The 23795-nt window shown below is 36.5% G+C and overlaps 1 protein-coding gene across 2 annotated transcripts; it reads left to right on the top strand.

The window, feature by feature from the left end:
- The first annotated feature begins 1136 nt into the window (after positions 1–1136).
- LOC135598764 (phosphatidylinositol 3-kinase, root isoform-like) lies at positions 1137–22433 on the top strand. Of its 2 annotated transcripts, none has more exons than XM_065093063.1 (19): positions 1137–1189; positions 1817–1937; positions 3121–3217; positions 3335–3431; positions 5242–5400; positions 5542–5751; positions 8160–8338; positions 8847–8994; positions 9687–9782; positions 10800–10935; positions 12238–12359; positions 14512–14706; positions 14846–15016; positions 16075–16212; positions 17497–17651; positions 19714–19857; positions 21244–21391; positions 21481–21667; positions 22173–22433. In XM_065093063.1, the coding sequence occupies exons 2-18, from the start codon at positions 1835–1837 to the stop codon at positions 21616–21618; spliced, it is 2436 nt and encodes an 811-aa protein (XP_064949135.1). In that variant the 5' UTR covers positions 1137–1189; positions 1817–1834; the 3' UTR covers positions 21619–21667; positions 22173–22433. The 2 variants fall into 2 exon arrangements, with proteins under 2 accessions (XP_064949135.1, XP_064949134.1); XM_065093062.1 differs by lacking the exon at positions 1137–1189 and adding an exon at positions 1600–1739 and having other exon boundaries at positions 22173–22336.
- The last annotated feature ends 1362 nt before the right edge of the window (positions 22434–23795 follow it).

Raw genomic sequence — 23795 nt, forward strand, 5'->3', positions numbered from 1 at the left:
TTTAACTTCGAGATAGTATCATTGGGTTGTGTGGGAATCCACGTCGTAGTTACCGAGAATTTGGAGGGCAACCGAAGGTAAACATCTCAATAATCTGAAGTTAGAAGGACGAACGAAGATGAAGTGGTCTCTTACTCTTGCGACCTCGGTGAAAAAGGAGATGGCCGGCCATTCATGGGTAGGGAAAGATGCAGAAGACGAAAGGCCCCATGAACAGGGGATTTACAGGTCATGCGGGGAGTGACGTTAACAGTTGTGTTGGTAGATGCCATTATTCGTCTCTCGGGCATCTCTCAAAGGCTCTCTCGACTCCTCCTCCTGCAGCTCGGAGTGGATGAACACACCATGATAGTTGCTTGGGGGGGACCTCTTGCTACCATGGTTTGGTGATGGCTACTCTCGGTGGCCACTGTTCCTGCACACACCAGACAAACTCAGACTCTTAAGATTCCTCCATCTGTTGTCCCACATCAATGACTCACATCATGTCTATCTCCATTTTCTTGGGTACAGTGTCTGAGCTGCTCCTTATTTTAATATGTGCGCCGGAAATTGTTTGCTTGCTTTACGAGAAGAAGACATGAGAGAGCTCATCAGTCGAGCGTAGAGCACTCTTCAATCATTGGCCGCTCACCGACAAGGCCATGCTTAATCGCAGGACGATGGACTAAATGTGGTTCCAGAACAAGTGAAACTGGTTGGTCGAGCTATCTCATTCATCTTGCACTATAGAATTTATTGGATGCACAGAGATCTGGATTTAATAAAGCCATTACACGAGTGCCTTAATGCGGCACGACACACAACATTATGCAGACACATAAAAGCTAAGATTCGAATTGTTCAGATCTTAATAATTATATTGTTCAAGTAATTTTAGGATTTATTCAAATATAGGAATATGATGATAAATAATTAATCTCACTAATTAAAATTATGTCATTAAATTATGTAATATGATCTGTAAATTGTGGACCGGATGGGCCTGGGCCGGTTGGAGGACCCAACCAGGTGAAACCAGTTCGGGTCCGGTTCGAGTCAGGGTCCGACTAAACCAGATCGGTGCGAGCGGGTCGGCTCAACGAGCTCTGTTTCATCGCGCGCTGATCTGCCAATCTCCCCTTTATCTCCCGCCCCTCTCCTCTGCCGTCAGCGATCTCCCTTCGTCTGCCGACATCGACCGTCACCTGTAAGTGGTTTCGTGTCCGTTTTCACGGTCCGCCTCCCTCACATCCGACGGGTTCTGATAGATCGCCTGAATGGGAGAAATCTGGAGAAACCCCTTCGATTTCTTTTCCATTGCAATCTTGTCGACCTGTGGTTTCGTGTACGTTTCCGGCGGCGCCTTCCTCATCTCTGACGATTTCCAGTAGATCGCTGTGTTCTGTTAACGGGAGAAATTTTGAGAAATCCCTTCGGTTTCTTTCCCGTAGTTATATTTTGTCCATCTGTAAGTGGGTCCGTGTCCGTTTCCAGCGGGCCGGACAGTGCCGCCTCCCTCATCTCCGACGACTTTCAGTAGATCGCCGCCGCGCTCCGTTTTTTTTCTGTAGTAATCTAGTCCACCTGTAAGCTATTCCTTATCCGTTTCCAGCGGCCCCGACAGTGCCGCCTCCCTCATCTCCGACGACTTCCAGTAGATCGCCGCGGCGGTCCTTTTCTTTTTCCCGTCGGGGAAATCTGGAGAAATCCCTTCGATTTCTTTCCGTTATCTTGTCGACCTTTGCTGAGCCCTGAAGGTAATCTTTAATTTTTGTGTGTTCGTCTGGAATTCGCCTGCTTATCCCATCCCCTTGTTCTTGTTCGATGATAATAGGCCACCTTTCTCTCTAATATGGGTGGAAACGAGTTCCGTTTCTTCCTTTCTTGTGACATAAATCTTCCCGTGACCTTCCGGATTGAGAGACTCGAAGGTTGTCTGCCTAATCCTCCGGCTGGTAAGTCTTCTTCATTTCTGTTTTGTCCTAGGGTTTCATGATTTTGAATGTTTCAATTTTTTTTGTTTGCATAAAATATCTACTGGTAAACAATGCAAATATAGATACATGCCAATATGAAGTTTGATGATATATAAATTTTTTCCAGCAGAGAGTAGAACAGGGATGTTATAAAATTAGAATTGATGAAAACAACTTTAGAAAGTAAAAGAAATATTATCATGCTCATTGGGCCAAGTGGGAACATCGAAAGGACATTCATGAGTCTCCTGTCAATGCAGTGCTGTGCCAAAATATTATTGGCATGTGCTATGTTTTGGAAAGGCTAATTTCTGGCTTTTGACGACCAACATGGTTAGAATGGTAACAAATAATTTGATGCCATCGAAGAACAATACTTGGATTAAGATATTAGATTAAGTAGGACTAATTTTAAACACAGGTGTAACTTAAATAATATGGAGAGAGAATTGAACATAGTTGAAAGCGATAGTCGAGGATCTTTGAATTAGAAACTCTTAGTATGAATTGGTTTTCAAAGAGAAAGGGGAGATCAAGCAGACATCATAAATATATTTGAATGAGATGTTTAAAATGTAGACAGTCACTCGGAATATTGTGTAATCATTAAATTGCTTATATCAGAAAAGAAACTTATGTGAAAGCTACTATGTCAATAATTTATGGTCACAGTTTTGTGGATCAGGAATGATATATGTAAAACTGTAGTTGAGATAATGATATTACAATGAAAATCTTGTGGTACTAGGAAAAATAGAATAACAACTGTTTATACATTTTGAAAAATGAGGGTAACAGCGACCAATAATCAAATAAAAATATTTAATGAGGGTTAAACTAATCCAAATAGGACCTAGAGATTCACTAGTAAGACAAAGTGAACTGATTTATCTAATATGTTGGAGACAGAAGAGTGTAGAAAAGACTTGGTTAAGAGTACTAACAAAGGTCACGTTGATGTCTTGATGATTAAATTATTTAGTGACACTATCCTCAATAGATATCTGTCATGAGAAAGGATTCATGTGTGTATCTCCAAAAGCTTTGTTAATTGTTCTTTTTATTGTCTGGACCATGTAAGTTGAGCAACATTAATTCTTCAGTTTTCTTTCTTGTGATACCATTGTTGGATGTCTCATGTCTATTTTTGCCAATTTTTCAGAAATTGATTCGCCGACTGGGAACAGAAATGCAGAGATTTTCGTGGAGTGCACCTTGCACATTGATGGGGCTCCTTTTGGATTGTCAACAAAAACAAGGTTTTCTTGTCCTTTTACCTTTCAGGCATATGTTATGCATGATTAGTTACTATATATGTTACCTTTTTGATCTCTTAGTCATCGCATGATTTAGGACATTTGTCAGTCTCATGCCAGGTTGGAAGCATCGGGATGTCCATATTGCTGGAATGAGCTTATTACATTGACTGCAAAGTACCGGGACCTGACTTCACGTGCCCAACTTGCTTTTACTGTAAGTTGTTCAGTCCATTTTGCTTTTATAATATATATATATATATATATATATATATATATATATATATAGTAACTTGAATTCTGTGAGTTCTTCAGATTTCAGCATTAGAAGCTGTAGATCATTTTCGTGCACTTATGTAAGCATTTATTTACTTGCTTAGTTTTCTGGGTGAACATAAAAGGAAAAGAAAATCATATTATATTTAGCATTACTCTGCAAATTTCACTTCCTCAACTTCAAGGAAGACAACCTTTAAATAATGAATTCTTTTATCACCCTTTTCAGTATTTTGTTATTAAAGACCATATTCTCTGGAGGTTGATTATTTGATTTGTTAGATTGCTGCTAACACTTTGAGAGGAACTTTCTTGGACAATTTTTCCTTAGATTGGTATGCTAAACAACATCTTGTCATAGTTTGAGCTCTTAATTTTCTTCATCAAAGGATATGCGGCTGCATATATCGCACATGTGCTACGAGGTACCTTCGCCTCTTGCATGCTAAGTCTGCTTTGTCCTGCTTTGGAGCAAAAAGTGGCACAAGTTACATGCATTTGTCTTTATTATTATCCTTTTGAACATCTTTAGTGGTAAAAATAACAGCCCAATCAAAACTCCTCACCTGAAACATTTTGTGGTGCTCGGCTTCGCCTCGCCTCCATGGGTGCTTATGTGAGCACCTGCCTCATGACAACACTACTTTGTGCTAATATGCGTTTCACTGTACAATAATTTTTTTATGTTATTGACAATCCCAGTAAACTTGTACCATATCAGAAAGACAAACTATACTTTGACTTGTAACTATCTTTCTATGAGTTCTGTTTCATGTTGTGACTTGAATAGTGACTGGCTGATGTGACACACATTCAGGGGGCAAGAGGGGGTCGGGATCAGTGATGGCATGCTTTTGGAAGTGTGCTACATTTGCAACTCTGCCTTAAGTGGGGCACTGAGTTGTGGCACACAGCACACAGCACACAGCATACTGCTTGTTGTACTTACAAGATACTCGAGGCAGCTAAATGCTAATATTTTGTATAGAAGCTCACATGACTAATCTCTTATGATTGTCAAAGGGTAATATGATTTAACAAAAGCTGTTTACTTTTAAGGTTGATTTTATTAATCGTGAGTCAATCGTATCAAGAATCTCCACAGGACAGGAGTATGAGAGCCTCTTTTACTACTTATTGGATTATCACTAGCGTATGTTCATTTTAATTTTTGTTGATAGGTTCCTTTACTTGATATTGTCATTGCTGCTTGTGCACCTCTGTAAAGCCTACCATCGCATTGCATATGGTTGGATGTTAAGTAAATTGTACTTTATTCATCATGCGAGGTGTCAAAGCAATTAAACCTTGATAAATTTACCTGGATTTCTAAATAACAGCTTTATGATATGCTATTCCAAGTTTCAAATATATTAAGTTGCCTATATGTGATTTAAAAATTTGACCTTGAATCTGTACCAACACCTCCATAGATGTCCTTAATAAGATGTTACTATAGAAGTTGAATATGAATAAACTTTTACCAAAATGAGAAAACTACCAGGTTCCCTCTTTTAAATTCATATATTCTTATTCACTATCTATTTTTCAGTTTCAACAGTTAACTTGTTTTTTACAGCTTTTCTCCTGATTTAGAGAAAGTCACTGGTTTTGGTTTGATGAATCACATGGAATTCTATTTTTTTAGTATTTCTATGATTTTACAATGATTTTTGCCTCATGTATCTTCTTGAGCTCACGATTGGCTTCAGTGTTCTAAAAGCCGAGTTTATGGCTCTCTTTGCTTGTAGGTTTGGGATGTCTCATGTGGTAATGACAATGGTTTAGTTGGTGGAGCAACAGTTTTTCTTTTTAATAGGAAAAAACAGTTGAAAACAGGGAGGCAAAAGCTTCGACTTTGGCCTGGAAAAGAGGCAGATGGAGCAATTCCGACAACTACACCAGGAAAGGTTATTGTCAGGTTTTAGTTGAATTCTTTTCTTCATGTAAATAATGGTCAATGAACCCTAGTTGTCACTTTGTTACACCAAATCGACATTCATGACATTTTCCATATTTATGTATCTATTTAAATGCTTACAAATTGGCAGGTCGCCAAGCATGAGCGTGGTGAGATAGAACGTCTGGAGAGGCTTGTAAACAAGTATGAAAGGGGCCAAATACAACAGATTGATTGGTTGGATCGTCTTACCTTTAAAACTGTTGATAAAATTAAGGAAAGAGAAAGCATTACGAGTGAAAACTCCCACCTTAGCTTGGTTGTAAACTTTTGCAGCTTTGAGCACAGGGTTGTTTTCCAGGTTAGTTCTTAAGAACTCATTGGTTCAGTGGCTTTTATTTGTTAGCCAATATCTCAAATTGTTTGCATTATGTAATTTTATCTTGTAGGGTTTTTTACTAATCACAGAAAACATATTTATTAACATTGTTGTTTGATTGCTGCAATTTTTATCAGAACTTCAGTTTGGTGGCAGAATTGAAGTATCATTTTTTAGTAATTACAAAGTTAACTTTGGAAAAGTTTATCTTTTAGAAATTGATCACTTCTATGAACTTTTTGCAGTTAGTAGCAATTTCACCACTATACAATCTCTCAGAGAATATTCAAGTGATTTAATCAAGATTTCATGTGCATCACATAAAAAAAGAAAAAAAGCATTATTTCTACCTTAAGCCAAGCCTTGGCATCATGATGGTGTTGATCCTTCACAAACTTGGATGACCATAATTCGAGTCATGAAATTGCACAATTTTTTATTTTCCCCTCACCTTGCATTGGTAGGATCTGTACTAGGTCACACCTTTTTTACGATTGTCTTATGTGCTAGGCCACTCTTTTTTTATGTTTTATTGCCATAATATTTTTTCCATTGTATGAATGCAAATTTAGCGCTAGAAGTCTTATTCATCACCAAGTTAGATAATCTAACAAGATTATGGAATTAACTTGTTTTGCATATCAGTCTTTTCCCAAGTGATAAGGAACAGCTTCTTCGGAACAATCAATTCTGATCTGATCGATCCAGTTAATGCGGATCTTGATTAGCCACTTGCGAACCTGATTTGTCACTTTCTAAACTACTGCTGGCAATTGCCCAAGGCCACCAAGCTGAATCAGTTTAAAATTGAACAGAATTGGCTGATCCAGGATAATGATTCAATGGATTCTAGCAAATATGTTTTTGCTAGTTTAAGAAATAGAACAAGAGAGAGCAGATGATGTCGGAGGAAAGGGAAGACGAAAAGGGGAAACAAATAACCTGTCTTGTTGCTGCCCTTTATATTTCATTGAATTGCCTTTTTCTTCTCTTATTGCTGCAAGAGATAGCAAGAGAGATAGTAATAGATGAGGGGATCTGTGGGTGTCTTTGAATTCACATGAAGACTGGAGTTCATAATTTTGCCTTCATCATTCTATTTTTATATTTTAGTTTTAACTATTTTAAAATTAGATTTTGTAATAAAATAGTCTTTTGTGTATCCAAACTTTTATTTTCTTCAATATATTTTTTATGTGTTCTTTGTTTTCTCCTTTTATTTGAACTTTTGATTTGTAGATTAATATTTGCTCATTCTGATTCGACTGATCCTAGGCCATACACCAATCCTGACATTGATTCTGATCCTGTGAACCCTGTTTAGGAGTTTATCTAGTCTTCTCCTACATAGTGTTATGAAGTAACTGTTTTCAGTTTGTTTGTCTTGTTCTGTGTTACTAATGCCATGAAATTGCATAGAATAGATGTTGAGGTTTCTTGTTAGGATCACTCTTCGAGCTAGCTTTCAGGATATGATATATGAATCCTGGTGAGGGTGTCATCAAACATGTTCAGTGGCTTGTCAAAGTTTTGATAGATGAAACATAGAATTATATCCTTTATTAGGGAATAAATGACAAGTTTGGGTATTGCTGCTTTCTGCTCAAGGGCTTGTTGCATGCTTAGCCACGTAGCATGATTTAACTATGCCCTGTCCTTGTTTTAAATACTATTGTCATCTCTTTGTTTAGATTCTTCAAAGCTGTTTGATGAATAAGGTCTTGGTGCTTAGATTCTATAGCTTCTGCATGATGAGCATAGATTTTATGTAATAAGGAATTTTTTCTTCCAGCATCTGCAATTGATTCATGAAAAACTTGAATTCAGTATCATAAATGTTGCTGGGGAGGTTGGCAAAATATGATGGCAATAGTGATTGATAGGCCATATGCTCTTTGTTTGATCCATTTACAATTGTTTGGGAAGAGCTTACTTGGCACTGATTAAAGACCTCGTACGTGGTTTAATTTTTCTGTTGTCTTGGAATAGTTGGTATACTTTTGGGTTTCTAGGTGAAGAGTGAATTTCAGTGTTGGTGAACATTTTTACATAAATTTGTTGCACAATTGCAAATTAAATCTGTTTATGTTATTTGGTTCTCTTTCTCAACTTCAATTTGAACTAGTGGAATTTCATCCAATAATTTATATTTAGTTATTTGATTTGGGCTTAAGGGACTGAACCCCTTAGTAAAGTGGCTTGAGAATTGGTTGTCTATTTTTCTGTTTCTAGTAATGTAGCATATTAGGAATAGAAATGTTCTTGCTATTTAAATTTTCCCTTTATGTTGAAGTTGTCTTGATTTGTTTATGCAATCTGTCAATGATCTATTGACTCAGGAATCATTGTTTTGTGAATTGAGATCACCCATTTATTTGCTTGACTTGCAGGAGTCTGGAGCGAATTTTTTTGCACCATCCCCTGTATCTTCGACAAATGAGCTTGTTACTGTATGGGATCCTGAAGTTGGAAGGACAAATCCTTCAGAGCACAAGCAATTAAAGCTTGCTAGAAGCTTGACTCGTGGGATTATTGATAGGGATCTCAAACCAAGTGTTAACGAAAGGAGGTAATTTTAGACTGCAATTATGGCATTTATCATTTCATGTAGCATTTCTATACCTTCAGTACCTGGCCTTTTTCAATCTGCTTTTCTGAGGTAGTCTATCTGTGATATTGTTCCATACCTGACATTTTTTTCACATTTTTAACACAAGAATTTCATTATGCTTTGTGCTTGAACCTTTAGGCTAATAACAAATAGCCTACAGGAAACATGGGCTAAAGAATGCACTTTCATGGTTGTGGGGACGATGAGATAGTTTATGTACGTTACACCACAGAAAGTTCCTAGCAGGTTATTTTTATGCCAAATGAATCTTGTACTTCTGTTATGAGGCATTTCCCCCTAGGCTTGAAGGCAGAAAAAATATGTAGGAAGTACTGGCTGTCATCTATTTTTTGTCCAATGAGTATGGATTATGATGATTAACTTTATCCACAAAAGCACTTCTATATGCAAAGGCAATATTATCCCTTTCCTTCTAGCTTACGATGATGTATGATCTGGCATGAAGGTTAATACAGGGAATCCTGAAGTATCCTCCAACACGTGCACTAACTGGTGACGAGAGACAATTATTGTGGAAATTTCGTTTTTCTTTGATGTCAGAGAAGAAGGCCCTCACCAAATTTCTACGCTGTGTTGAATGGAGTGATGTTCAGGTTAGAATCTTGTAGCTCACTCAGATGCTGCTTCAATATCATATTGTTGTTTCTTTTTAAATTTGCTGTATTTCCTTGTCTTCTCTGAGTCTTCTGTGAATTAATCTTGCATATGTCCATGAAATGTTGCACTTTGTGCATATGCTGCTGATTAATATCTTTCATCTAATGGTAATTATTTTAGCATGTAATCATTCCCCATTATAGGAGAGTTGGATTACATTTCAGAGTGAATTTTGGAGTTTTTGGTCTCTGCACATTCATCTGATACTTGGACCTCTAGATTTTTTCTGTCATATGGACTAAATGTGATCTTTTCATTGAAAATATGCTGCTTCAGTGCTTTAGATCTGTCATGTGTATTTTTTGTATATATTAGCTTCATATTGGTACTTAGATTCTTACAGCTGTTCATCATGTCCATCGAAGTTGGCACATTCCTTGGGAAATGCAAATTTTAGTATTAATATTTTTTTTAAAATTTATGTACTTGTGTTATATGACTGTCCAAACGCTTCAGCATTATCTAGGCACATTAAAGAAACAATATTAGTCTTCATGATTGATATTTTGTACTTGTATAATTTCGTCACCAAATGTTCCTGATATATCTCTTTCTGCTATATTACACATTTAGGAGATTCATCATTGGTTTTTTAACTGCCATTTAATTTATGATAAATCTTCCACAGGAAGCAAAACAGGCAATTGATTTGATGGGAAAGTGGGAAACCATTGATGTCACCGATGCATTGGAGCTTTTGTCTCCTGTTTTTGAAAGTGAAGAAGTGAGATTATAGAAAGCTTTTGTTGTTTCTGTATAATGTTTAGCCTAGATACTTAGTGTCATTGACTAGTGATATTTGTCCAATTTTCATTGAAAGTTTAATAAACATTATCTGATAATCTGATATGTCTATTGTGGGGATGGTACTCATTTATAAATAGTGTATTCAATAGGCTGGACTTTTAATTCACTTCAATATTATGTTTAATGTTGCAATCTCACTTGACAAACTTGCTAGGCAGGTCCATTCTAGATTTATTTGTCAGTATAACTTATCATCATTTTCTAATGTTGGAGCATCACAGTTAAATTATAAGTTTTTGCATGATAGTTTCTCTCACTTAGGTTTGATGTTCTCCTCAAGGTGCAACACGTAGCATATGTATCTTAAAATCATATCCTACAACATATGGGACGCATATAACCCGTAAAGCAACTTCAAACCATGGTATCCCTTGTACTGTTCATGATTAGCCCTTTCATCTTCAATCTACTAATTGTCAGCTAATTTGATTAGAATATTTGATGATTTTAAGATTTCTTTAAGATACTTGTTTTGCTTACCTTAATACATGTCAACATCTCATCGTTATTGTCTAAGAATCTCCCCCATGAATGACTTCAAAAGTGCTTTGTACATTTTAGTTGGAGTTCATAATTATTTGATCTTGTTACATGGATGAAACATAATTCTATGATATACGCGATGTTAACAATATCTTTTAGAGCATATATATGGATTATCTTGAAACCAACTAATGTAATCTAGAACTGACAGTGGTTGCTGCAAATTGACACCACTTCCTGATATTTTTAGTATTAGAGGTGATTTCATATTGATAAGTAGCAGCTATTCACATCTGATCCTGATGGATGAGAAGTTGACACACATGATCAATTACCTAAATTACATAAATATTTTTACTAGTTATCATGAACAACTGCACGTGATTCATTTTCTGATATGATACTTCAGTTATCAATTACAAATTCCTCTTGTTCAATGTGTTCTAAACAGGTTCGTGCATATGCTGTGAGTGTTCTTGAGAGGGCTGATGATGAGGAACTCAAATGTTATTTACTTCAGCTAGTGCAAGCTCTTCGTTTTGAGAGATCGGATAAGTCTCGCTTGTCACATTTTCTTGTGCAACGCTGTATGTTATTTTAACCCATTACAAATTCAAGTGCCATTAGTACCAAGAACAGTTGCAAGACTGCTTTTTACATTTTTGGTTGTGGATATTTAACTATGTAAGCATATTGTATATTTTGTACTTAAAATTATACTTTCCCTTGCATTTCAGGTCATCAGGATAAGTAGTCTGAGATTTGGTAGATTTTTGTTTGTGAAAATATAAAACTTAGAGAACAAAAAGGTAATTGAGGCATGTGATAGTTAAGAGAGGAAATCACTTAACTATGAAATGACAAATTGACCCTACTAAAGGATTTTGGGAATTGGGATTACCATAACGGGTAACAAGATGGAGATGTCAACTGTCTATTCAATGTCACTTAGCACAGTTAGAAGGTGAAGTAATTTAAACCAGAGAACTTCTTTTCACTTGTATTGGTACGTTACGATTGGTATTTACCAGTCCCGGCATGAACCAGTACATGGTCCCAACCCATTTCAGGATGTCTTGTCTGGGTCATATATAAAAGAAAAAAATAGTTCTCACACTAATCTTCCTAATCGCAAACCTGAACATGTGATCTCCCTGCCGCTGCCTACCTCCCTGCTTTCCACCACACATCACCGACCAGGTATGCTCCTCTTCTCCTCCTCCTCTTCCTCTTCCCCCACTGCCACAGCATCTTCCTTCCTCATTCTCCTCCTTCATCTTCCCATCTTCTTCCTTCCTTTTCCTCCATCGCCTTCTCTTCCTCCTTCCTCCTCTTCCTCCATCACTTCCTCTTCATCCTTCCTCTTCCTTATCCTCTTCTTCTTTCGCCTTTTTCCTCCTTCACCACCACCTCTTACTTTCTCTTCTCCTTTTTGTTGTTCCTCTTTGAGTCTTCAGTACATGTGTGCCAGTCGATACTCCGACCGGTAGAGTACCCCACTATGGGATTACAATCCTTGATCCTAGGTACCTGTTTGCTCAATTAATATCAACTTATTGTTGCCTTCTTTGCTCGTTCCTCTGCTGAGTGATTGTTGACATTCCTTCATGCTGCTCTTCTACTGATAAATGAATATTCATTCACTTCAAGGATCTTTGATGATTTGGTCTTAGTGTCTTTCATTGGGTATTGAACATTTTTCATTTTTATTATTATGAGATAATGGTTATCTATTAACGTTTCTTTTATTGGGTATTGGACGTTTTTCATTGTTATCATTGAGATGATGATTATCTATGAACATATTTTTATTTCCTAACATTTGTATAGGCTTTCCTTTATTTTATCTATTTAACCTTTTTGTGCTGTTTCTTCCCCAACTTTTACAGCTTTATCAAATATCGAGATAGCTAGCTTCCTTCGTTGGTATGTAGCAGTCGAGCTTCATGATCCTGCTTATGCAAAGCGTTACTATTGTACTTACGACATGCTGGAAGATAGTATGATGAGAGTATAATTTTAACTTTCTTTGCAATGCCTTTCTTTTCTGTTATTTCTCAAATTATTTTGTTAATGATGTAATGCAAATTTTAGAACATAATAGGAAGCCACATGTCATGCACATGGATGTTCCTTCAAAGGACTACTTTGGAGTTACTTTTTGGAGATGATTAATGGCTTTATACCATCTCTTATCATTACCCAAATTATCATAGGGCTATGGACATGACATTTTTTCTGGCCATTTCGGTCAATGTCTTTAGTTGTCACTACGCCTATACTCTATCCCTACTAGACTACATCAGCATATGATGCCATAGTTGTCACTCTACCTAGAATCTTCCAAGGCTGGTCAATTGGCACTCTGCCTGGTAGCATACTCGTATATCATCCAAGGCCACCATTTTTATTGGGTTATTATCTACATGATCATGGTCTCAAGTCAGGTATGATGTCATATCTGTCATGAAACATATGTGGAACCTCATGATAGATATGAACTTTTTTGATTACTTGGTCCAATAGAAAAGTCTGTCATATTACGAACATGGTGATATATGTATAGATGTTGTAGCCATCATGTTTCACTTGCCAACATGAGGGATTCTTGTGATACAATGAGCCTTAGCAAAAACATAAAAAATTATAGGGAGACTGGCACCTGTGTGCCATATCAAAGATCCACTAAAATTGGAAAAATATAACTCCACTGAAAATTGCTACTATGCATTAATGTACTATAATTTAGTCATCAGATCAAATAACTAAAAAACAATATTGAATGTCTTTTAACCTATTAGAGGCAACAACTCAAGTCTACAGAAATACCTAGCACTTTTTGTAATTTGTTAACCTTCAAAGACTTGAACAGTTTAGGAGAGGGACCAACCTAACCTGCTATCTCTTATTTTCTCGCCTTCACCAAATATCTCCATCTCCAGCAACTTCATGCTTGTCACCTCTTTAACGTTCACGATGTTTGCATGGCCACTGCCTCCTTCTCCTTTAACACTGCTCAATGACAGTCTCTACTTTTCCCTGCTCTTTCACCTTGTCGCTTTTCTCAAAATGGCCTCTCTCTTGTTCCATTTTATCCCATCTGACCATCCATTTGAGGCAATTTTGCCTCCACTGTGCCCCCTAGAAGATCGAGATGAAAGCCTCTCATTAAAATGCTTGGACAATTGTCCCTTTGCATAATGTAGGGAGTTCTGGCTTGGTCACATCAGATTCATCAGCAAATCATCAGGGATGTTCTATGCCACATCGTGATGTACAAGTTGGTTTCGCTCTTTTTCTGTCGTATCACTGTCTAGTGAACAACTTAGGTGCATATCTGTTGAAAGTTAGTCAATTTTTTTGATAGAATTTTCCTTTTCAATGTATCTATGAACCAACTAATGACATGTCATTTTCTTAAGAATTCCATCCATTGTGTTTATTTTTCTATTTAATGCTAAAAAATCATCCTAATTAATATTGAAGAGACTTTAATTTATGTTCATTAATAATACAATGATAATTATTGAATATGCAACTTATAATTAATGTTCAAAACTCTAGTTTATTTGTCTATATTGTAGATTTGAAACTCCCAAATAGTTGGTACTTTATGGTTTTGTTGTTGTACATTTGAAACCGATGTTTAAATATTGTGTGAATGTTAAATATTTTAGATAACTTTACAGAAAGCCACATGGTCATTTCAATGTTGCTTAACATGCATCATTGTTATAGTTTGTATTTAAAATGTAAAATAAGAAAAGCAACTGGAGCCTCTTGCACTTGGTTGCTCTTCTTTAATAAAAGATTTTGACAAGAGTCCAACGCTGTGTTTGATAAACTGACATGAAGCATGGGCATGAAAATACAGGTAACTCTGCATGACAGACCCATATAAACTTTTATTGGCAGTTCATTGCCTTTATGACAAATACTTCAAATGGATCTGAATTAGTACTGATTGCAAATTTAAAGGAAATACGACTCCCTAAACCCCACATTGGTTGGAGTCTCATGCATTAAACTGCCTTTTTTTGTCTTGAAAAATAAAAAAAGAACAGATTCAATTTATTCAACAAATATGGTCAGATTTGGTTTTTTTACATGAAGTGTTATTTCTTAAGCTTTTAAAATCTCAAAATTTCTTTTTTAATAAACAGTTGGAAGCTGGTGTAAATCAAGATGAAGATGGATTTAAGTTATGGCAAAGTTTGGTCCGTCAGACGGAATTGACAGCTCAGTTGTGTTCAATTATGAGGGATGTAAGAAATGTACGTGGTGGTACACAAAAGAAAATAGACAAATTAAGGCAGCTTCTTTCTGGACTCCTTAGTGAGCTTACCTATTTTGATGAGGTAGCTGTTTTTGCTTCAAGGTTTACTCTTTTGCTAATTAGAGTTGGTTGTGAACCTGTGATATCTTTTTCTCTTGTTTATTGCTCTGTTTCCTCTATTGACAAATTTAGTGTTCTCTATTGTTGTTGATGTGTTTTAGCCTATTCGATCACCACTGGCTCCTGGCATCCTCATAACTGGTATTGTGCCAACAGAATCATCCATTTTCAAAAGTGCACTGCATCCTTTGCGTCTTACATTTAGGACAGCCAGTGGTGGAACTTGTAAAGTGATCTTTAAAAAGGGAGATGATCTCCGCCAAGATCAGTTGGTAGGTTGCTTTTTTTATTGTATTCCTAAAAAGGAGAATTTTGTACCTTTCAGCCTCATGCCTTGATTTTTTAAGGGTTATCATTCTTGTCCCTGGCAACAACTCTCTGTTGGATGAGATTCAAATTTCCTTATTTTCCAATGCTCTGGCAAACACAAGAAAATAACTGCACATATTCATATACTCTTGTGTGTGTGTGCGTGCCCTTTTTTTGCATGGTTATGATGTTGATCTCTGGAATGTTATATCTATAGGTTATCTGTTCTTTCATATGGTCTCTCTGGTGTTCCCTTATAAATGTGAAACTAGTTTTTATTTTTTGGCAGTAAATCATCTAGATAAACATTTCTATGGTTTCTGTATTTGTTACCAAGCATGCTAAAACCATAGTTCAAAATTTTCTTTTGCCAGATAAACCGACATCAAATTGTCTTAAGTTAGAATTCCCATAGAAGTCAATCTTTTGGCTTCTCTCTATCCTCTCTGACTTCTGAATTGGAATTGGTACTTTGCCTTCTGGTTCATCCTGTTATTTATGGATGTTAACAAGGTTTTTCTTTTATCTTTCAAGTGGTCACATTTTTACCTTGGATGCAATTTTTTTTTTCACGGCTATTAAAACCAGTCATTCAAGTGAGCCTTTTTAATTAAAGGTACAATAATTTTCTGACGTTGTAAACCAAAACTAAACTTGTTCTTCTGACTCTCTTTTTGGGATTTACATTTTTCTACAGCCATGTGTGCTTAATTTTTTCTTTCCCTACATGCTTCCTACCTGTTAAGGGAGGTCCTGCGTTTGGGCTAAACTTAGTCCAAAACACATTGGCAAACTTTGTCCAGAACAGTTGACATTTAGAAGAGTACATTACATTGAATGCTTTCTATTAGGAGCTCCCAGCTACATGGTTTTACAAAGTTGTTATTTTTTGTTCATTTGCTTTCCTTTTTCTTGTGTTACTTTGACTTTGAAATCCGTAAATTAATATTGGTAGTCATGATGCTGGTCGAGGGGAACCTGTTACGTGCTGTATGAATTTGATTTGGTCGCACTGGTGCAGGTTATTCAAATGGTTTCTCTTATGGATCGGTTGCTTAAGTTGGAAAATCTTGACTTACATTTGACCCCCTACAAAGTTCTTGCTACTGGGCAAGATGAAGGAATGTTAGAATTTATTCCATCCAGCTCCCTTGCACAGGTAACTTGAAGTTCTTGCAATGCGTAGACAACTGCCTATGGAAGCTTGTATTTTTATGAAATGCAATGCTTTTGCTAATGAAGTTTCTTGTTGTGGTTGGTTATTCTTTTCTTGGAACATATAGTTGGTGAAGGTTCTACAACATAATATTATTTTCTTGTGTGACAATGTTTTCAGTCCTCTCCAACAGTCTAGATGGCTCCTACTTCGTTTCAACCATTTGCTGCCTTACCACATGGTAAATGGCAGGTGATTGGAGGGGCAAGGCAATGATGAAGAGGAAATATAAACCACATATTAGACAGTATGCTTATGTTAATGTGGACCATATCTATGTGGAGCCATCTATTCCACTTATGTGGTAATTACATATATGGAGATTAAATCAACTTTATGTGTAAGCTAATCCTATCACATGACTGCATATGTAGATTTGGCCCCTTTGACTGCATTTTGGAAAATTAGATTATTTGCAAAGTCAGGTGCTCATGTATCTCAACAATCTGTTCTAGGTTATTATCCTTTGTCGTCCAATTAACACCTTAGAATAATGGGAGTTCTCCTGTGTATATATCTGTCCTTTATCTGTGGTCAGATACTAATCTAGAGCTGATACTAGTAAACCAGATTTCTTACCTGGGCAATTAATTTTAGTTTTTGATGTTTAGTCAAGGTAAGATATTGCCGAAGGTTAAAAGGTATGTATCCATTTTTAAGCTGTCAATACCAATATATGTCCAAAAGTAGGCAACTTTTCTCTTCCCACCGATTAAAGCCATCTAACCTGACACTCTTACTATGAAAATGTTTCACAAACAAAAATAATTTACATTTAAAGAGCAGAAATGGCCCAAGAAGGTTGCTACATTGCACAAGAGAAGATCTTGTCATCAAAGTGAAATTTTTTTACTATAATGCCAAAGCATTTTAGTATATATGAGTTTGTCTGAAGTTCTCTGGCTCTTACCATGGTAAAATGAAGATGGTTCTTTATGGTGTTTTGGTGTTCGACAAACTTTAGATTCTGATAATGTGTGATAAAATTTAATGGTGTCATTGCATCATAGAGTACTTGATGTAGTAGTACGTGGGTGTGGTCCAAATAAGTATCATGTTCTACAATTTTGTTGTTTTATTTTGGAGTGATGGGTTCAATAAGCATATTCATCTGTTCCAATTGTACCAATTTTATATTCATTTTAAGTCTTTGACAATTTTTTTAATTTCGAATTTAGTATATTTGTATAATTAGTTTCACACACTGACTGGGTAATGGTATATTAGATTTTGTCAGAACACCGTAGTATTGTGAGCTATCTACAGCGGTTTCACCCTGATGAAGATGGACCATTTGGCATAACAGCTCAATGCCTTGAAACATTTATAAAAAGTTGTGCAGGCTACTCAGTTATCACATATATACTGGGTATAGGTGACAGGTGAGGTTGCTTCTCTTTTTTGGTCATGTCCTTTCTTGTGAAAACATCATATCTGATTGTGTTTTATGCAATTCTTTTTATTTAGAGTGACATTTCCGTTTCTAAGCATGACCAGTCTAATCAATGGATTATTTAGGACAATGTCAAGTGACATTTCCGTTTTCGTTTTTATTTAGAGTAATATAGGGGGTACCAGTATAATCAATGGATTATTTAGGACAATGCCATTTGATGCTGCTAGTATGGCATCAGTATATCATTTGGTCACTTCTCTTTATTTTTTTCTGACCAAGGAGTTTTCTTGGATGATTATTGTTGACTTTTACAGGCCTTTTGAAATTTTTGCATGCAGATACTGAGACAAACATAAATAAAAAAATTGTGTAGCAAAGTTGATGATATTGAGATGGATTCAATGTTACTAGGAAAATAGAATAAATGTTATGTCCATGACCAACTAGTGGTAGTTCTGATCGAGGACAGAAAATGAGGGCAACTGTTTAGGTGTCCTGGACCTTGTCCAAAGTTATAAATGAACTAATTCAGTATGGCGGGTCAACTTATACAAGTGATGAGAGGAGTGGTAGAGGAAGCGGTATGAAGACTTCATGCGAAATCAAAATTAGGAATTTGAGAACTCTGACTAGTGACTTGCTCTTAGTAGAGCTCAATTGTGAGCCAATATTCCTGTAATTAATTCCATATACTTGTGTTATATGTTTGTTGCTGTCATTGTATATTTCAAGGTATGCAATACTGTATCGTACCGGTGTTTCGAGGTTGGCTCGGTACGGTACTGTGTACTGAGCGGTATGCTAGGGCGTACCGAGCGGTACACCTAATTTAGGTGTAAAACCCTCCGAAAATACTTGAAAATAAAAAAAAGTTAGGATAGGGTTTTTAAGTTAGAAATAAATATAGTAATAGCATAAGTTTAACAAAATCAATGTAAATTAGGTAAGAATAGTATCACATATCTTTTTCGGGCTTTGAAAAATATCTTGTGCAAGGTTCGTATTTCAGTTCATTATGGATTGTCCTTATGTAAACATACATGTTGATTAGAAAGATCTTCCTCTTAATCTTCCCAAATTAACCTCGATTTAATTCACAAATCGTTGTTTTGTAGAGTTTAAGAGAGCACAAATGTGAAAAAAAAATAATTTGAGATAGTTTAAGAGAGTATGAGAATGTAATGGAGTGAAATATGAGAGAAGAAGAGTTTAAATAATAAATACTATGAGAAAGGGCTCCAACGATCAATTTGACCGTTGGAGCACTGTATCATTGTTACCGAGCGGTTTTAAATATTTCTTCCTCTTACTGTAGCACTGCTATAGCATAGCACTGTAGCACGTTACGTCCGGTAGCGGGTGGTCCGTGTACCGGTACGTACCGCCCGCTATTCGAAATTACATGCCTTGGTATATATGACCATCTGACTTAAGGATAATAATTACAGACATTCTAATATCCATTTCATATTTCATTAACTTCCAGTAATAAAATCCTTCTTTCTGTCTCACGGTCAAATACATTACAGGAATACAATACTTCCTCTGGTGCCTTTTCCAAGCAAAACATCTCTTGAGCCGGTTAGCTCTCTTAGCGGTTCTTGGCTTCTCACATTAAGCATGAGTTTCTAGGTGCCCTTTAGAGGGGAAGAAATCCTCCCAACTCTCGTGAACTTGGATTTCTCGCTCAGTTTCCACATAGTTGTCTGATAACCATTTCATGTTCCATTAGCTTGGGTGCAAAAAGAGTAGTAAAAATTCACTTAGTGTAATGAAACAATTCCTGGTGGAATAACTGTCTGCTGTGTTGTCTTAGTTTTCCATTCTAGAAGTCTCTGTTTATAACTTTTCTCTCTTGGAAGAGTGCTTTTCCATGTTTGGAATAGTCTTGTCTATTTGCTCGGTGATTACAACTTTTTGAACTGTATTTAAATTCTTATGCTGACACTGGTATCATTTTTCATCAAATTGTTGAATATATTTTAAACAATATGGCAATTTCAATTTTCTGAGATATAATGAAACCAAAGTGTTAATCATGGCTGTAGACATCTGGATAACCTCCTCCTTAGAGATGATGGTCGTCTATTTCATGTGGATTTTGCCTTTATATTGGGTCGAGATCCCAAGCCATTTCCACCGCCTATGAAGCTTTGCAAAGAAATGGTCGAGGCCATGGGTGGAGCAGAAAGGTATACTGATTCATTGTTTATAACTTGTCACCTTTATGTAGTAGTACATATGCTTTATAGAGTTGATGATAAAAATGCAGATTCTTCTTAATGCATATAATTTGTCATGGTATTGTACTGTCATGAACCTCCTTGCTTATGCTGATGAAACCAAAATTCTTGATTGCCACAAATATATGGAATAAATTTGTTTTGTGCATTTTCATTCTGAGAAACTCTGCCATGTGCATGCATATGCCTGAGCACAAATCTTGCTTGGACCAGAACATATTGTAAAGCATCATTTAATTCGTGACATGGTCATTCAAATTGCTCTCAACTGTTTTATATGTTATGGCAGTTTGCTGCAGTACTATAAGTGGTTTGATTCATTTTGACATTGCTGAGATCATGTGGATGACTAACAACTACTTTCTCTTAGTCATGGAATGCGGTTTCACCTGGACTGGTATGAAACGGGCAGTATATACCAGTCGGGGTATGAACCAGTAGGCCCCCATATTGATGGTCCTGTTTGACCCATTAAAAAGAGAAAAAAAAAACCATTAAACAACTACAGGTTTAGGGCTAACTTTCATGAGCCCTCTTCGCTGTAAATTGCCTATCACTACCCATTGCCGCTGATTTCGAGAACACTCTCTCCTCTTCTCCTCGTCCTCTTCCTCCTCTTCTTCCTTTTTCTTCTTCTTTGTTCCTCCTTCCTTCTTCCTACGTCACCATCTATTCTTTCCTCTACTCCGCCCTCTTTGAACCTTTGGTACATACCAATGTACGTATCGGTTTGGCCATGGACCAATAATGTGGTTGGTACGAGACAGCAGTCCTTGCTCTTAGTAGTGTACAATGGATGAGTATCAAAAAAGCATGATTCATGTATCTCTAGATAATGTTTTCTTGCTCTTATCTTGTGTATTTTTTTGTCTGAAAGTATTAGACTGAAGATTATGAGCAAAATATTTGATGGAATAGATAAGAAAACTGATGGCCCTTAGCACATGTAATTAATGATTATCATGATAAAATAAGATATTGTGGCTTTTACAAGTTCACCAGTATTTCATCTTTTAATGATCAAATATATGACACATCATATAGTCACAAATGGATGTGCTTCTGCTATATGTAGTATTATGCATTGGCAAAACATAAACCCAGCATTAAAAGGTGTAACTCCCGTGTGCTTTGCATCATTCTGCATGTTATATTAATGCACTGTCATGTTATGAACTGTCATATTGATCAATGCATGAAACTACATGCTAAAAGTTTGCTCAAGTTATATCCTAATTGTTACAAATTTTTTTGTTGGATCAGCATCTTCATCTAGTTTGCTACAATTTAGAAGCTAATATGCACATCATGATTTAGTTCATTCCTTCATTGCAGCCAATATTATACAAGGTTCAAATCTTATTGTTGTGAAGCATACAACATTTTACGAAAGTCCAGCAACCTTATATTGAATCTCTTTCACCTAATGGCTGGTTCTAACATCCCTGACATAGCTTCTGATCCTGAAAAGGGGATTCTCAAGGTACTCCAATCCTGTTTCATTGTTTTAATATGAGATCCAAGTCTGATAGATGTTATATACATTCATTAAATGGTCATGTTTGTGATTAGCTTCAAGAGAAGTTTCGATTGGATCTGGACGACGAGGACGCCATCCATTTTTTCCAGGATCTCATAACTGACAGTGTTAATGCATTGTTTCCTCAAATGGTTGAGACCATTCATCGTTGGGCTCAATATTGGCGGTGACTGAAGTTATCGATGGGCAACTAACATTCTGTGGGCATGCAGAAACAGAGTTAAGTCATCGTGTACCTGTCTTGTGCTCTCATTTTCATCTTGTTAGTGTGAATACCAGATGCACATTTTTCCTTGTTCCGTAATAAATTTCATGCTACTTTCTGTTGGTTGCAGATGTTTTTATTCTTTTTTTGTGAATATCACAATTATATCCTTTTACCATTTTTTACCTAGTTCTAATTTGTGTTCTAGTAGATAATTTTGTTGGACGAGTCTATGCTTTAGGTGTAACCAGTCAATGGTTCTTTCTTCTGGTAGAAATCTTCCTCTTGGGATCCTTGAGGAAAGCAAACGAATCCTCCCTCCCTTGCAGAAAGAAAAAAGAAAGGGAATCATCTTTTGCTGGCCGTGTGGCATGTCTACTATCTTATGATTTTGTTGTTTGGTTGTCAGTAATTACCATCTCATTTCAGCATTTCAATAACATTATGTCGGTGCTTAGCGCTTTGTTAATCATCCATGTAGCACTTTGGACCTGAAAGTTCTTGTTGATCTTTTGCCAGGTTGGTTTCTGGAGACCCCTGCAACGAGGCTTTTTTTTGTGGTCAGAACAACTCGCTGCCACAACTCAGATTGTAAATTAACTATATGCTTGTTGGTATTTTTATTATCGGAGAAGATTGTGGTGTAAATATATACTTGACCAATCATGTTCCGATCTGAAATATCTTGTCAGAACAAACTTTGGGATGAAGCTAAGCCCAGCATAGTCATGCGCTGCCAAAATAGTGATACAGAGTTATATATGTGCTCACCGTTACACATTGGTCTCCTGCTATGCTTCTTTTTGTTTGTGCAATTTTACTATCAATTAATATAGTGAAATGTTGAAGGTTTCAGCCGACATAATTAGCTGGTAAAGATTTTTATAATTTATCGTAAGGCTATGAGTTCGAATTTAATCTTTGTTATTTACTTTTTGTAAAAAAAAAATTTGATGGTAATCAGTTAATGACCGTTATCAATTTTGTGATAACGTTATGATGTTGCCATAACGTCATGACAATGATTAATCCATGCAAACAAGAATATTACGTGATTTGAACAGTTTCTTACACTGGAAATAAATTAGTACAATCAAGCGTTAATATCTGGTTGAAGTTGATCTCAACATAATCGGCAAGGAAGCTGGTAACATTAAATTTGTAATGCAAGAAGGATTGTAATAGAAAAAGGAAAGAGGCAGGCCACCACAAGTCCTGAGATGGGGACGTATTTCTAATTGTTCTAGGGATTAATTTACCAAACCTTTTGAGAAAAAAGAAAGATATTTGCTCTGCTCTTACACACCCCCCTTGTTATGGCGAATCCTCAAAGTCTTCACATGTCTACTTCGAATTCCACTGGGACTATTTGGGGACATTTCCTCCCTTGTTGATGCTGTTAAAAGTATTTTTCTATATCGATCATCTTCCAGAAGGTTGGACGGTTTCAGTATTTATTCCAAGGCGTAGGAACATATATATATATATATATATATATATCAAGGATTGTGCAAGATGATAATTGCCTCAAGTCCTTGCTAATAGCATCCTCCTCATTTGGATGCTTTTATTATACCTATGGAACATCAAGGGGTATGCCATTTAGATAATACTCTTTATTGCTCAAGAAACCATTCATTCTTTCTATAATTCTAAATGCACGAATCCTTAAGCGAGAATATTTCAATATATTCTTGTAGCAGTAGGTGAAAGAAATCACGTATAATGATTATGATGAGGACAGAGTTGATGTCCCCAACTGAACTGATAGAATAATACGGATGCCACTGGAACAAAGAACTCGACAAACCAATGGCTACCGCGCACCATCTGACTCTTCTTCCTTCTACTTAAAAACGGGATATCAAACAACCGCATCAAAGCTCGGAAATAGCAAGCAGTCTACACTGGTCGAGATAACTTTCCAGGTCTCAACGAGCACACACCACCATACAATTAGGTCAAGAAACAAGGTTTGTGTTCACTAACCTGAGCAATCATGGGCCTAAAATGATCTATCAGATGTTAAAAATACTTGATGACACTGCGCGACTGTCCAAGCATGCAGACGTCAAACACAGCCACGTACGTAAAACAACTCGGTTCCTCAAGTTCACACGCGCAGCACGAGAGAGAGAGAGA

This window comes from Musa acuminata, chromosome BXJ2-1 (genome assembly GCF_036884655.1).
Source record: "Musa acuminata AAA Group cultivar baxijiao chromosome BXJ2-1, Cavendish_Baxijiao_AAA, whole genome shotgun sequence".
Classification (NCBI taxonomy): Eukaryota; Viridiplantae; Streptophyta; class Magnoliopsida; order Zingiberales; family Musaceae; genus Musa; species Musa acuminata.